At 36.1% G+C, this 16,733-nt stretch overlaps 1 protein-coding gene across 10 annotated transcripts in view; it reads left to right on the forward strand.

Moving 5' to 3' along the window:
• Smurf (SMAD specific E3 ubiquitin protein ligase) overlaps nucleotides 1–16,108 on the forward strand; it is a 59,644-nt gene extending 43,536 nt beyond the window's left edge. For 9 of the 10 annotated variants that reach the window (XM_067770842.1, XM_067770843.1, XM_067770849.1 and 6 more), the window contains 7 exons: nucleotides 9,652–9,888; nucleotides 9,948–10,864; nucleotides 10,927–12,253; nucleotides 12,347–12,536; nucleotides 12,608–12,807; nucleotides 13,771–13,934; nucleotides 15,748–16,108. In XM_067770842.1, the coding sequence (XP_067626943.1) occupies nucleotides 9,652–9,888; nucleotides 9,948–10,864; nucleotides 10,927–12,253; nucleotides 12,347–12,536; nucleotides 12,608–12,807; nucleotides 13,771–13,934; nucleotides 15,748–16,032 (3,320 nt within the window). In that variant the 3' untranslated portion in view covers nucleotides 16,033–16,108. Of the gene's footprint in view, nucleotides 1–9,651; nucleotides 9,889–9,947; nucleotides 10,865–10,926; nucleotides 12,254–12,346; nucleotides 12,537–12,607; nucleotides 12,922–12,984; nucleotides 13,102–13,770; nucleotides 13,935–15,747 lie in introns of those variants that run through there. The other variant, XR_010950489.1, reaches the window with a different exon arrangement.
• The last annotated feature ends 625 nt before the right edge of the window (nucleotides 16,109–16,733 follow it).

Here is a 16,733-nt window from a genome sequence, read left to right on the forward strand (position 1 = left end):
GGAAAATTTGCTTAAAATTGCTAAAAAACTTGGTGTACGGAGCAACTTTAGATTTTATCAAGACAATGACCCGAAATATAAATCAGGAATTTTCCAGCAGTGGTTGATATGGAATTGTGCCCACGTAATGGACCCACCAGCGCAGTCTCCTGACTTAAATGTCATTGAGAATTTATGGTCCCTACTATAAAAAAATATCCGAAAACACCATATTTCTAGCAAAAAAACCCTCAAAGCAGCACTTCTCGAAGAATGGTCAAAAATTTCACCGGATTTAACTGAAAAACTTGTCAGTTCAATGGAGGATCGTCTAAAATCAGCTATCTCACAAAATGGTTACCAGACAAAGTACTGAGTTTACTTATAAATTCAGGAATTTGTTTTTGTTTCATTCTTTTATTGCTGCATTATATAAGCTGCTCATGTGAAATATACTGCTTTTTCATTACTGTTTTGTTTGTAAGGACTATGATTTTTAAATAAAAAACAATGCTAATATTACTGTCATTTATTTTTTTTAATATCATTTTTTGATCAAAATATATGGGCTTTGAAAGATTGTTTTTGTGACTGCTGCATCACATAAGATGACACTCACTATATTGCTGTTAAACGTTGTTTTGTTTTTGTATTCAATAATCGAATGTACCTAAACTTAAAGTTTTTCTTGTCACACTTATGCTACAATCACAAAAATTTTATAGGCTGTCTTGTTTTGATTTAGAATTCAAAACACATTGCGAGCATTTTCATATTACATATATGATTTTTACTAAGCTTTTGTTAAACGTTTGGGCGAAATGGCTTTTGGATACGTAATCGTATAACACGAGAAAGGCCCATATGTTTTCTTGGCATTTTTTTTATATGGAATGAAAATTTTATTCGACTGCATTTATGTACGGAAAATATCAGGGATGCACCTTAACGTTAAGCTAATCGTTTATCAAAAAATTTCCACCGTTTCCGTTGAAACACTTCGAAATATTATCGATAAAGAAATTATCAAGATAAATTGTATCTCGTTTTTAACCGAAACGAAAAGCTTTCGTTAACGTTAAAAACGTTAACAAAAACGTGATACTTTATGTTTGAATTGTGCTGGCAATGCTATAGCCATGGTGAAGCCATAAGGTGGTAACAACGAGCGCACATACACACACAAACACTATGTAATTTGTTTGTGTAATTCGTTGGTGGTAATGTCAAAAATACTCTGAGAAATGTTCGTACTGTCAAAATTCATGAGAAAAGTTGCAATCAGCTTGGCTAATGCTTTCACCTTTAATGACTCCGCCATCAATCAGCTTTGCCAGCATAGTTTGAAATTAATAATCAACATAAACGATTTGATTTCGTTTTGATATGGCAGAAAACGAAACGAAATCATTTCGTTAATTTGACGATCTTAACGTTAATAAACGAAACGAAATGACTTCGTTTCGTTTATTAACGTTGATTATCGTAACGAAATGATATCGTTTCGTTGGTTAAGCATGTCTGGAAAATATCTAACCAATATTTTTCCTGTCTTGCATTGTTTTTGGCCTTTTTTCCTGATCTGCAAGGAAATTGACTGACAACAAAGCAAAACATAAGTTTTTGAATTCCTTTTGCGTTACTTTGTTGTTTCCGTTGCGTTGTTTGCCGATTGGGAATATAGTCATAGAGACGTGTGTGTTCAAAGTCAGCTGTTGACTCAGCATAAGCGCCAAAACGACGCAAAAATCGATTTTGTTTTTGCCTTAAGTTCTCCTATTTAGGAAACTTTTATTAGCCAAAATGTTTGCTTTGTATTTGATATTCAATACACGTATGTTTAATTTATTTTTTTTCATATTTGGAACACATAATACATACATGAATAGATAGTGACCTATGAAAAAAATCGCCGCTAGGTGGGGCAAGGATCGAGATATTCAAAAAAATCGTATTTGTGGTCCGATTTGGCACAGATTTGGAAAACATGATACATACAAGTATAGAAAGCGACCTATAAAAAAATCGCCGCTAGGTGGCGCAAGGATCGAGTTATTCAAAAAAATCGTATATTTGGAACACACAATACATACATGAATAGAAAACGACCTATGATGTCCGATTCGGCTCATATTTGGAACAGATATTACGTATAGTCCGGTAGTAGTGACATCAAAATATTTTTGAGTTCGAGGAGGGACAAGCATACGTAGAGTCGAGTAAAGTCTTTGGAAGGATTATGTATTGTGGACTTAGATTGTAACAAATTGTCAAGAAAGAGTCCTTGTAATAATGAGTCACTAAATGAACTAAATAGAATGAGAAATAATATGCAAAAAATATAATAAAATAATTTAATAAAAATTTTAAGTAAACGGTTTTATTGAAAACAATACTTACATGAAGTAATAATAATACTAAAAGCTAGAAAATAATTAGGTAGTACAATCACAAAAATTTTATAGGCTGTCTTGTTTTGATTTAGAATTCAAAACACATTGCGAGCATTTTCTATTAGCAATATAGGAGTATTACATATATGATTTTTACTAAGCTTTTATTAAACGTTTGGGCGAAATGGCTTTTCGATACGTAATCGTATAACACGAGAAAGGCCCATATGTTTTCTTGGCATTTTTTTTATATGGAATGAAAATTTTATTCGACTGCATTTATGTACGGAAAATATCTAACCAATATTTTTCCTGTCTTGCATTGTTTTTGGCCTTTTTTCCTGATCTGCAAGGAAATTGACTGACAACAAAGCAAAACATAAGTTTTTGAATTCCTTTTGCGTTACTTTGTTGTTTCCGTTGCGTTGTTTGCCGATTGGGAATATAGTCATAGAGACGTGTGTGTTCAAAGTCAGCTGTTGACGCAGCATAAGCGCCAAAACGACGCAAAAGTCGATTTTGTTTTTGCCTTAAGTTCTCCTATTTAGGAAACTTTTATTAGCCAAAATGTTTGCTTTGTATTTGATATTCAATACATGTATGTTTAATTTATATATCTAATGTGTAATGTACATACATACATATGTATCTATGTATATACAAAAATGTTTAAATTTTTTGTATACAATTAATTTTTCCATTTAATACAGGGCCGATTACTTCATTAACGAAGATCCTGAAATCTGCCAAACATTTTGTTTTTTATTAAACGGTTTTATTTAGCTTGATTTGACAGGCTGGCTGGTTGGTTGGCTGGCTGGCTGGCACGAATTTTGTAATTGAAATTTAAATAACATCCCGATAAGCTACAAGCTTGAAACTTGGAATATAGTTCATAACCCGATGACAATGCAGTAATAAGAAAAAACTCCGATAGGTGGCGCATGGATCGAAATATTTCAAATAATCGTATTTGTGGTCCGATTTTTTTCATATTTGGAACACATAATACATACATGAATAGATAGTGACCTATGAAAAAAATCGCCGCTAGGTGGGGCAAGGATCGAGATATTCAAAAAAATCGTATTTGTGGTCCGATTTGGCACAGATTTGGAAAACATGATACATACAAGTATAGAAAGCGACCTATAAAAAAATCGCCGCTAGGTGGCGCAAGGATCGAGTTATTCAAAAAAATCGTATATTTGGAACACACAATACATACATGAATAGAAAACGACCTATGATGTCCGATTCGGCTCATATTTGGAACAGATATTACGTATAGTCCGGTAGTAGTGACATCAAAATATTTTGGAGTTCGAGGAGGGACAAGCATACGTAGAGTCGAGTAAAGTCTTTGGAAGGATTATGTATTGGGGACTTAGATTGTAACAAATTGTCAAGAAAGAGTCCTTGTAATAATGAGTCACTAAATGAACTAAATAGAATGAGAAATAATATGCAAAAAATATAATAAAATAATTTAATAAAAATTTTAAGTAAACGGTTTTATTGAAAACAATACTTACATGAAGTAATAATAATACTAAAAGCTAGAAAATAATTAGGTAGGTCCTAGGTACTAGTCATCACACTCCTCATCAATCTAGGGCGTTTATCAGACAATTAAATAAACGCGTTGGACGCGTAATATTTCTATTGATAGTCATATATAAGACCAACTGAACCTTAATAAGGTTATGCTACGCCTCACATTTTTAGAAATTTCACGCCTCCAACGCCCTGGATTGAAGAGGAGTGTGAAGACTAGGACCTACCTAATTATTTTCTAGCTTTTAGTATTATTATTACGTCATGCAAGTATTGTTTTTAATAAAACCGTTTAACTTAAACATTTTTTTTAAATTATTTTATTATTTAATTTATTTATTATTAAATTTAACTTAACTATTTATCTATGAAGATAATGTAAAATGCATGCGCAACTTATTCATATACATATGTTGCCTCTAACCAAATATGATTCTACGTTTTAAAAATCCGTATTATCTTTCGCTGCAAACGCTACAGAAATAATTGGGGTATTCACGTGACCCTGGTTATCAGCTTATCTGCTTATGCTTAACATTAAAAAAAATATATATATACGCTGTAGAGAAACAGTTTCCAGCAGATTAGTTAAAAACGAGCTGACGTGAATACTCCATAATAATTTCCAATTATTTTGTATTTTTCTGCTTTCACATGATGTAATAAAATCAGACATGAGGTCGCATTTGATATTTCTCGCCCTCATAACTTAAAGTCTTGCTTCTTGATTTTTTCTGCAGCATGAATTTTTATCAGTAACATAAAAACGTACTACATACCGGCGGTCTTTAACTCGTTTTGTGAGAGGGTATTTTTTTTTGTATATGAAATAAGGCCCGCGGGCTAACTTACTTACAGTTTTTAGGCGTTAATTTCGCGGGTATTTTTTAATTGCACCAGAGTTACGAAGCACCAGAGAGGAAATGAAAAAGTTTTAGTCAATGGAACTGAAGGGCTGGATCTTCAGAATACCACATTGTCCATAACTAAATGTAAGGCGCAATAACCTCCGAAGAGATTTTAGGCCGAGCTTCTCTTCCAATTTGCGTCGTGCGCCTTTTTAATTTTCACTACAATTTGGCCGGACGGGACGTACATCTTTTGTGTCGACTCTGAACGGTATCTGCAAGGCAGATGAGTTTTCACTTAGAAGCTTTTCATGGCAGAAATACACTCGGAGTGTTTTCCAAATCGCTTCCGAGGGCGACCCCGATTAGAAATTGTGTTTTTCTAACTGAAAACTTTTTCTGAATTTGGTTACTTTGCCCGGGAGTTGATCTCAGGATCTTCGGTTTGGTAGGCGAAGCACGCTACCACCACACCACGGCGGCCACCTGATGGCAAACAAGAAGTCTGCAACTTATCAAATCTTTATTTTGAAAAGTTCTGGCTAGCACTGGAAACATTTAGATGAACATGAAATACTGTCAGCCATATGATCAAATCCGACGGACGTTGTTCTGACTTTCTTTATTCAACCACCTGCCTCTCCAATGTCTCGCATGTAGAGTTGCCACACTTTATTGTTTCTAACAAAACTTGTAGTATAAACGTTTGACATAACATTTTAAATAGGGAACTTGGTAAGTTATAGAAAAGTAAAGAATCAAATCGCGGGAAGGTAATACACCACTGGAGTAACTTTACATGTAATTCGGCAAGTTTAATTCTCGTAACACTTTATTTTGAAACGATTCCAAAACAACTCAAACTTTTATTTTGTGGGAAACATCAACATTAAAAAAGGATGTTTTTTTATTATCTTATTAGAATCGTTCGCGTGAGTGAAAATTCATAAAAACTAGAACAAAATGTTAATAACTTTAGAAAAATTCTGTTCGTTCAAACAAAACTTTTGTAATAAGAGGGCGCAATTTTGCATTTCGCTTGGAGGAGAAGTTGCAAAATTGTACCCGATAAATAGGTATCCCGGTATCGCATAATTTTTTGCAGTGTTATGCACAGTAATTTCAAAAAGTGTTTTTTCGTTTTGTATTGATAACTGAAAAACTAGATTTTTTGTTTTCCCAATTTGTGTCTTTTTTCGCTTTGGTGGTTTTCTTATTTTGTTTTTTTTTTTTTAACAAGTGGCACCATCGTCATAAGTACAAAGTAGAGAGCGCAGTGAGCGTAAAATTCTCTTTAAAATTTTCTTATGCATTAAGTTCAGTTGTGTTAACAGAAAATCAGTTAGATTGATTAGGAATCTGTCAATTTTACACAATTTTGTTTACTTAAGAGTGACAATTTCTCTTCTTTATTTCTTTATTTCTTAAGAGTGACAATTTCTCTTCTGTTTAAATGACTAAACTAATTTGTTCGCTTGACAAAGAACTCGGTCGAATTAACCATAATTCGATCAATTTTACCGAATCTCCGTTAAGTCAAAAAAACAGAACCGATTTGTTGATTTTACTAGCACCATTTCTTTCAGTGCATACACATTAGATCCAAAATTTATTATAATTTTTATGAATAGTTGGACAGTTTCATATATGTAGTATGTATATCGTTTGAGTGAAAATTGTTTTCTATACGCTTTAAAATTTTATTGAAAAATTTAGCAACGTCATTACCATTAAGCGGGCGGATATTTGTATGCATTACCACTCAACTTAGAGCGAAGGCTGGTGCATTAATGCACCCCAATTCTGGCGATACAGCCGTATACTTATGTGGGGAAACCCAGTTCAGACATAGCGGCATATAGGCAGCTCCTTTTCGTATTGTACTCGATTACTCCTTTAAAATCGACGAAGAGTTGGACCCCCACTTTTGAAGTTTAAAAAAAAACATTAAAAGTGGTCAAAAAAACAAATTACAAATTACTCTGGCGATACAGCCGTATACTTATGTGGGGAAACCCAGTTCAAACATAGCGGCATATAGGCAGCTCCTTTTCGTATTGTACTCGATTACTCCTTTAAAATCGACGAAGAGTTGGACCCCCACTTTTGAAGTTTAAAAAAAAAAACATTAAAAGTGGTCAAAAAAACAAATTATTTTTGGAACTACTGAGCACATATGTAAATAGCATCAAATTCTGCACATATCGATTTTGTCGTCCTTGGCTATATTACGCGCCCAACTCTTTTATTTAATTGTTCGATCAACGCCCTAGATTGATGAGGAGTGTGATGACTAGTACCTAGGACCTACCTAATTATTTTCTAGCTTTTAGTATTTTTATTACTTCATGTAAGTATTGTTTTCAATAAAATCGTTTTACTTAAATTTTTTTTTAATTATTTTATTATATTTTTTGCCTATTATTTCTCATTCAATTTAGTTCATTTAGTGACTCAAACAACTTGTAATAGACTCTTTCTTGACAATTTGTTACAATCTAAGTCCTCAATACATAATCCTTCCAAAGACTTTACTCGACTCTACGTGTGCTTGTCCCTCCTCCAACTCCAAAATATTTTGATGTCACTTCTACCGGAATATGTAATATTTGTTCCAAATATGAACCAAATCGGACATCATAGGTCACTTTCTATTCATGTATGTATTATGTGTTCCAAATATGAGCCAAATCGGACCACAAATACGATTTTTGTGAATATCTCGATCCTTGCGCCACTTAGCGGCGATTTTTTTTATTATTGCATTGTCATAGGGTTCTGAACTATATTCCAAGTTTCAAGCTTGTAGCTTATCGGGAAGTTACTTAAATTTCAATTGCAAAATTCGTTCACAACGGCCGTGCAGCCAAGCAGCTTGTCAGGTCAACCTAAATAAAACCGTTTAAAAACACCAAATACACGAAGTAGAAATCGAAAAATCTCTGCTGGCGATGAAAGGAGTTTATTCGCCATTGCAGAACTAAGCCTCTATTGTCCTCTACAGAGCTTAAAACAAACTTGAATTTAAATTGAACAAGCCAACCCATTATGTACAGATTTACGCATGCCAACCTTTCAGACAGAAACCATATAATGAGATTTCTACTGACTGTTATAAAAAAAACCAACAGATTTGTATTTACCAAAATACTAGGGCTCCTGAAAACATTTGAATAAGTTGATTTTTCGATTATAGATTTTTGTACGTTTATTAATCGAGTTTCACTATTCGAATAGTTTATTTACTTAGGTTATTCGAATAACCGCAACTTAACAATTATTCGATTATTTAATTTTCAAAATCAAATTTGGTTTTATATAAAAAATTACGTATACGCCAAGCATGTACCAAATATTTTCTCTTTGTCAATTCGATAGGTTACGAGGTAGCGTGGTATAAATATTACAAGGTCTGCTCTCACATTTTTATTATTTTGGTGTTGTTTGCATAACAAAAATATAACAAACTGTAATATATTTGGTAATTCTATACGACAGCATGATACTCTTAATACACGTCCAAAAATATCAAGAGGGGTATCAAAAGACGCGTTTTGATCAGGATCGCAAATCCGAAAGCAGAGATAAAAAATGTTGGGTATGTCAAGAGATATTTGCAAAAGAAATTTTGAAAATTTTCATGTGGTTGTTGTAATTTTGATAATTTTGTTGCACCCACAAACAAATTGTGAACATAAGTGTTTTCCGCGGATATAGTTTTGGTCCCCAAACCGGTGTTGGACCCACCCAAGGTAATACTTTATAAGCGCGGCCAAAGGCCGCCAATGCAGAAAGGTGTTCTGCGCAAAAATACTATGGATCCCATACTCGGTTTTGGAGCTCTCCGGGGTAATTTTTCGACTTTTTGTTAATATCTTTTGAACGATCTACAATTTTTATTTTCCGCCTTCGGATTATTGTTGTCGAGGTCAATACACCTCTCGGTATTTTTGGACGCGTATTACCAATGTCATGCTGTCGTATAGAATTACCATATATTTTTGCGTTCTAACATTAATATTATGATATTTTATCCAAAACCGAATTTTTTATTGGTGGACATAACCAGAAAATAAGAAATATCAACGGTCAACCGCATTCTAGAATTTTCAGTTCAAGAATTGTATTGTGGTCTCCCGCAAAAGGAAGCATCAGACCGCGATCCTCTTCTGAGGAATTTTCTTCAACAAATTGTTTAGAAATGTATCAGCGTCTGCGCGACGAGAAGAAAAACCCGACTATCCGCCAAGGTTTACGGAAGAGATACATATCTACTAATAATGTGATATATATCTGAGAAGATTAAGGTCTAGCTTTCCATCTAATTCGAAGGCTACTTATCGTGTATTCGTTTTTCTACGAACTGGCTCACCTAAATACATGTTTTGTGCCGACCCTAACATTTATCTGCTAATTCGGACGAGCTTTTGGTGCCAGGGTAATGCCGATGGACAATCAATACCATTTATACAAATTTTCTTAAATATTTTTGATGGATAGGTCAACACACTAGATCTACACAACGGCGGCAGACTTTGACCGTTCAGCCGGTAAATTCAGCATACTCGAACTATAATACTCCAACTGGACGATGATGTTTAGCTAAGCTGTGAAGAGCTACAGCGTTTTTGCTGGTGTGGGCAAGTTATGGGAAGATCTCCACTGGGTTCAGAGAAGCAGGTGGGGGAAGACTTTGAAATCTCTTGGTGCCCCCTGTTAGCGTCCATATATTATTTTCCACCAAATAATTGGAATCATGCTTCAATTCAAATCAAAAATACAAGATTTTTTTTTTTATTTGAAACACTATAAAACATACATATGTACATGCATGTATGCAAACGACTTACTTGTTTTTTAATTATCTGCTTCAGGACTTCCTGATCCATTTGCAAAGGTACAAGTCGAGGGCACATCACAGGTTTATACCACGGATATTAGCAAGTCATCTTTAGATCCTAAATGGAATGCACACTACGATCTTTTTGTGGGTAGTAATGATGCTGTTACAATAACAGTATGGAATCAGCGCAAAATACACAAGGCTAGTGGATTTCTTGGTTGTGTACGTATACCAGCCGAGTCCATACAGAGGCTGAAAGGGATGGGATGTAAGTTTAAATTTTAATTTTAAGTAAGATATACGACACTATATATTTATATACCTTAGTCACACGGTTAAATTTGGGAAAACTCTCCCCCGAAGACGACGACATGGTTCGGGGTCAAATTATCATTGCTTTATTATCGAAGGATGGACCTTGTGGTGGTAATCCATTGGCTGTAGTGGGGCCCGGTGGTGATGTGCGAGGTCCATCTGAAGATGATTCATCCGAAGACAGTTTACCGGAGGGTTGGGAGGAGCGTCGCGCTGGCAACGGTCGGGTATATTATGTTAATCATGCCACAAAATCAACACAATGGGATCGGCCAACTACGCGGCAGCGTCAACGTTCGGCTGGGCAAAATAATCAGGGTACCAACAACTTGCTCCAACCTCCTGGTCCAACAAGATCGACAACTTGTACCAATCTTCTTAATGGGCAAAATAATTGCGGTGATGGAAGAAATGGTAGTGAAGAAGGAGACGAGAGACGTCATTCCACGGAAATACTCACCTCATCTGGCGTGGGGAATAGCAGTATTAATAATTGTAGTAATACAAACGCGCCAATACAATTAGGAAAGGAAAATTGTAGCCCAAAGGGTGAAGACAAAGATGTAAATAATATGTCAGTGACAGTATCCAATGGCACAAAAAAAATATCTCAACCAGTTCGCGGCAACAGTCAGGCAAATCAGCCAAGCTCTAGTGCAACTAAGATATCCGATGGGACTACAGCGACAACTTCGACTTCGACATCAGCTTCAACAACAACGACAACAGCAGCGACTACATCTTTTATGCCAAATCCAGGCAGCTCTTCTCATGGAATGGCACACGGAAAAACACACAAATCAATATCAACACCGCATGTACCGCAAAGCGGTTCACCATTTAATGGTCAAAATTCTTCAGAGTCGGGTGATGGACTACAAAATGTAGGGACACCGTCAACACCGCAGCGTCAGCATAACCAAAATCAAGTATTGCGAATACCTAAATTATTAAACAAGTTTTATTGACTATTTTTGAATTTTATATCTAGGTTAATGGTAATGGTGGTAATACAATTGGAATCAATAGTGCTCAGGCACATACCAATGGCTGGAATACTGAAATTAATGAACAATTGTCTGCGACAACTAGCCCGCTATCAGGAAATGGCAATGCTAGTGGTGAAAACCTTATGCAGAGTCCTAATGCAAATTCAAACTTACAATTATCAACGCAGTCGAACACAATGTCAAATAGCAATCAACGGGAAAGAGATCGTGATCGTGATAGAGAACGTGAGCGTGCTGTGACTTCGGGTTGTACAAACACTGCCATCCCAAGTGCTTCTTCGGCAACTACTGCTTCGGGTCAGCGTTCGCAGCGTCGTGCTTCACGTAACACAGACGAATCGTCGCGTCGGCGTCCTTCTCGAAGCTCACGTGCTGCTAGCAACAGTGGCGGAGGCGCTCATCGCTATGCGATGTGCAATGTAAGCGGCGCTAATCTGGCGGCACGTCCATTCATGGATCTGCCATCTGGTTATGAAATGAGAACAACTCAACAAGGTCAAGTGTACTTTTTTCACACTCCTACGGGTGTATCGACATGGCATGATCCACGGATACCACGCGATTTTGACACACAACATTTAACACTTGATGCAATCGGGCCATTGCCGAGTGGTTGGGAACAACGAAAAACTGCTTCTGGTAGAGTGTACTTTGTAGATCATAATAATCGAACAACTCAATTTACCGATCCACGATTTAACTGTAATATATTGCAAATGATAAGACGCGGTACCTTGTCCAATACTGGCAATAGTTCTAGTATAACAGGTCCGCCGGCGGTTTCTACGGGCAACGGTAGCATAGTTCAACAATTATCACCTGCATCATCTCATCCATTATCGGCTGGAAATAGCGCTGGTGCAATTGGTAATGGAAATAGTGCTAGTGGAGGCTCTAGTACACCACATCGTATAGCAAATAGTTCATCTATAGCACCACCCGCAGATCTGCCACAGGGGCTTCTAGAAGGTGCTGAATTGCTGCCTAAATACCGTCGCGATTTAGTTGGAAAAATGCGTGCTTTACGTACCGAACTACAGACACTACAACCACAGTCCGGTCACTGTCGTCTTGAGGTGTCCCGTAACGAAATCTTTGAAGAGAGTTACAGACTGATAATGAAAATGCGACCGAAGGATATGCGTAAACGTTTAATGGTTAAATTTAAAGGCGAAGAAGGTCTCGACTACGGCGGCGTCGCTCGGGAATGGCTTCATTTACTTTCACGTGAAATGCTTAATCCTCAGTATGGATTATTTCAATATTCACGGGATGATCATTATACGTTACAGATTAATCCAGACTCCGGTAAGCAAACTATTTACTTTAATAAAATATTTCACGTTCAACATTTACATATGTACATACATATGTGCATAAAAAATTAAATATATATTTTAGGTGTCAATCCGGATCACTTGTCGTATTTTCATTTTGTTGGCCGCATTCTTGGAATAGCGGTTTTTCATGGACATTGCTTAGACGGTGGATTCACAACACCTTTTTATAAGCAATTACTTAACAAACCGATTACTTTAAGCGACATTGAAGGTGTCGATCCGGAATTGCATCGCAGTCTTACATGGATGCTGTAAGCTAATATAAATTTATAATTAATTCATATACAAGCATAAAATATTATAATCAACTGTTCTCTTTTAGCGAAAATAATATAACCGGTATTATAGATTCCACATTTAGTGTAGAAAATAATAGTTTCGGAGCATTGGTTGTACATGAACTAAAACCATCAGGAGCCTCGATACAAGTTACTGAGGATAATAAAAGAGAATATGTAAAGCTTTACGTGAATTATAGATTCATGCGCGGCATCGAACAACAATTTTTGGCATTACAAAAAGGTATCAATAATATGACTTGTATACATCCACATACACACTTCACACGTTCCGATCCTTAGCCGCCAAACAACATAAACGACAACATCTTGGGTTTTCACTTTTTGATGCAGTTATGTATGTATACATATCGCTCATTTACTACAATAGTGTCATAACTCAAAAAACACAATTTTCCAGGAGAGCCATTCAAAGATTTTAACTGCCATATGTTGCGCATATAAAGGCATATTTTCATTTCACGTAACACGTGGTAAATTTGGAACGGATCACACAATTTTTTTTATACAACATAGATCATGTTATTGGGTACGTTTATATTTTATTAATTCAAAAGTCATGTTTTTTGAGTTGTGACACTATTGAAGTCAATGAGCGGGTTAGGGGGTCAGAATATGCCCTCGGTAGGTATGCCTGTCGTAAAGGGCGACTAAAATACCAGATTCAAGGGGCTGTGTAGCGCAACCCTTCAGGTTGCCAGCGCAATATATAGCTTCTCCAAACCCAATTGCCACACCTACCCGCGGCGAATTCTGTTTCAGTAACAGACGAGGCTCTGGCGACCCCAAGCTCCTTATGAAACTTGGGGTGGGGAGGGAGGGATGGCCTGAAGGTTTAATGTGGCCACATAAATCGTTCCCGAGATGGTCGGGCTAGCACCTTCATGGTGTTGTATTACCGGAGCGTACCGGATCTGTATCCGGCAAAGGACCATCACACTCCCAAAGCCTTCGGTGAGCAACCTTATCGCTACAACAACTACAACAACAAGCGATATGTAGTAGCGCGAATAGTAGTAGTGTAGTGACGCGAATAGCGACGACATACACTTTTTCGCTTATGCGGAAAGTGGACACAGCTAAATTCATAAAGGCAGAAATGTCGTGTACTATTAAATATTTTTTGGCGACTAAGGCTCGTCTATCAATCTATTGACATATTACATATTGTTTTATATTTATGTAGGATTTTGTGAACTTATCCCAAGTCAACTTTTACGTCCATTTGATGAGCGTGAATTAGAATTGGTGATTGGAGGAATATCTAGCATTGACGTTAATGACTGGCGCATCAATACAAGACTGAAACATTGTACACCAGAAACGCAGCAAGTGATCTGGTTCTGGCAGGTAAGTGTTTTGTGCTGATTTTCAAAACCTCTTCTTTTTATACTCAGCTGAGCAGAGCTCACAGAGTATATTAACTTTGTTCGCATAACGGTAATCCGTAACGGCATAAACTAGTCGAGATAGATATAGACTTCTATATATCAAAATGATCTGGGCGAAAAAAGAAATTTATTTAGTCATGTCCGTCCGTCCGTAAACACGATAACTTGAGTAAATTTTGAGGTATCTTGATGAAATTTGGTATGTAGGTTTCTGGGCACTCATCTCATATCGCTATCAACAAAATCCGACTATAACCACGCCCACTTTTTCGATATCGAAAATTTCGAAAAACCCAAAAAGTGCGATAATTCATTACCAAAGACGGATAAAGCGATGAAACTTGGTAGGTGGGTTGACCTTATGACGTAGTCGTTGAAGATATGATAAAATTTGGCAAGAGCGTTACTCCTATATGTGTGCTAAATAAAAATTAGCAAAATCGGATGACGAACACGCCCACTTTTTAAAGTAAAATTATAACAAAAAATTGAATATATTTACAGTACATAAGTAAATTGTGTCAACATTCAACTCCAGTAATGATATGATGCAAAAAAATACAAAAATAAAAGAAAATTTCAAAATGGGCGTGGCTCCGGCCTTTTTCATTTTATTTGTCTAGAATAATTTTTATGCCATAAGTCGAACAAAAATTAACCAATCCTTGTGAAATTTGGGGGCATAGATTCTATGACGATAACTGTTTTCTGTGAAAATGGGCAAAATCGGTTGAAGCCCCGCCCGGTTTTTATACACAGTCGACCGTCTGTCCTTCCACTCGACCCTTAACACGATAACTTGAGCAAAAATCGATATATCTTTACTAAATTTTTTCTTTCTTCTATTCTAATTTAAAAATTTTTTCAATTAAGAAAAAATTTATCATAACAATAATAATGATAAAAAATTATTGTTAGGCCTTGAGCTCGATTCGAACCCGCGATCTTAAAATCAGTAGGCCGATATAACAACAAAAATTGTTTACTAAATTTAGTTCACGTACTTATCTGAACTCACTTTATCTTGGTATAAAAAATGGCCGAAATCCGACTATGACCACGCCCACTTTTTCGATATCGAAAATTACGAAAAATGAAAAAAAAAAATGCCAAAAACCTATACAAAATATGAAAAAAGGGATGAAATGTAATTGGATTGGTTTATTGATTGTAATTGGATTGATTTATTGACGCAAAATATAACTTTAGAAAAAACTTTGTAAAATGGGTGTGACAGCTTCCATATTAAGTAGAATAAAATGCAGAAGTTCTGCAGGGCGAAATCAATAGCCCTTGGAATCTTGGCAGGAATACTGTTCCTGGTATTACGTATATAAATAAATTAGCGGCACCCGACAGATGATGTTCTGGGTTACCCTGGTCCACATTTTAGTCGATATCTCGAAAACGCCTTCACATATACAACTAAGGGCCACTCCCTTTTAAAACCCTCATTAATACCTTTAATTTGATACCCATATCGTACAAGCACATTATAGAGGCACCCCTGGTCCACCTTTATGACGATATCTCGAAATGGCGTGCACCTATAGAATTGTGGCCCACTCCCTTTTAAAATACTCTTTAATACCTTCCATTTGATACCCATGTCATACAAACACATTCCAGGGTTATCCTAGGTTCATTTTCCTACATGGTGGTTTTCCCTTATTTTGTCTCCAAAGCTCTCAGCTGAGTATGTAATGTTCGGTTACACCCGAACTTAGCCTTCCTTCCTTGTTATTAATAACCTTTTTGCTTTATTTATGCAGGTGGTGGAATCATATTCCTCTGAGATGCGTGCGCGATTATTGCAGTTTGTTACTGGTTCATCGCGTGTACCATTGCAAGGTTTTCGAGCACTCCAAGGATCAACTGGAGCAGTTGGGCCACGCTTATTTACCATACATCTTACAACAGATGTTCCAACTCAAAACTTACCGAAAGCACATACATGCTTTAATCGCATCGATTTACCGCCTTATGAAACCTATCAATTGCTGTGCGATAAATTGACGCAGGCTGTGGAGGAAACATGTGGATTTGCTGTAGAATAATTTCATATAAATATGTAGTGATTACCTGGTGGTTGAATGAAGCAAAATAATATATATACATATATACATACATATATATATATGCATACACACATTTTTAGTGACTAGTGCGTCTGTGCACAAATTTATTCGTAATTGATTGTCCTCCTTATTGAGATGGAATGAAAAACATACACACATACATCACTGCTGCTCCCATTTTCCAAATTCTTAATTTCTTAGTTGTATTGGTTGATTGTTGCAGTCCTTTGTTATCGTTATAAGAGCCGCTAACGTTATACATGTACATCCATAAGTGAAGGCATAACTCCAGCCATCTGCATCCATGCATACTGATTATATGAGTCGATACATATCAAACATGCGCAAATACAGCAAAGGGTAATATATTGGGCTTAAGAACATTTAAAAGGATTTTTTTCGTCAAAACTTCTGTTAAAACATGGTAGAAGACCGCAATCCTATATATTTTATAATAGTAGTTCTTATTTGAACTTACTTAATTTTATTTGTCTTTAAGCTCGCCATTTGATACAGTGTTCGATCATCAAAATCTAGAAAAATGTTATTGTGTTCAGCAGCTTCGATGCGTACCGACTCAAGCATGTTATGCATATGTATATTATATTTAAATATAAAAAATACGACCTTTTATGCTTACGAATAAAGTTTACATACTTATATACATGCATATGTATCGT

The sequence above is a fragment of the Eurosta solidaginis genome, chromosome 3 (genome assembly GCF_040869045.1).
Source record: "Eurosta solidaginis isolate ZX-2024a chromosome 3, ASM4086904v1, whole genome shotgun sequence".
Lineage (NCBI taxonomy): Eukaryota > Metazoa > Arthropoda > Insecta > Diptera > Tephritidae > Eurosta > Eurosta solidaginis.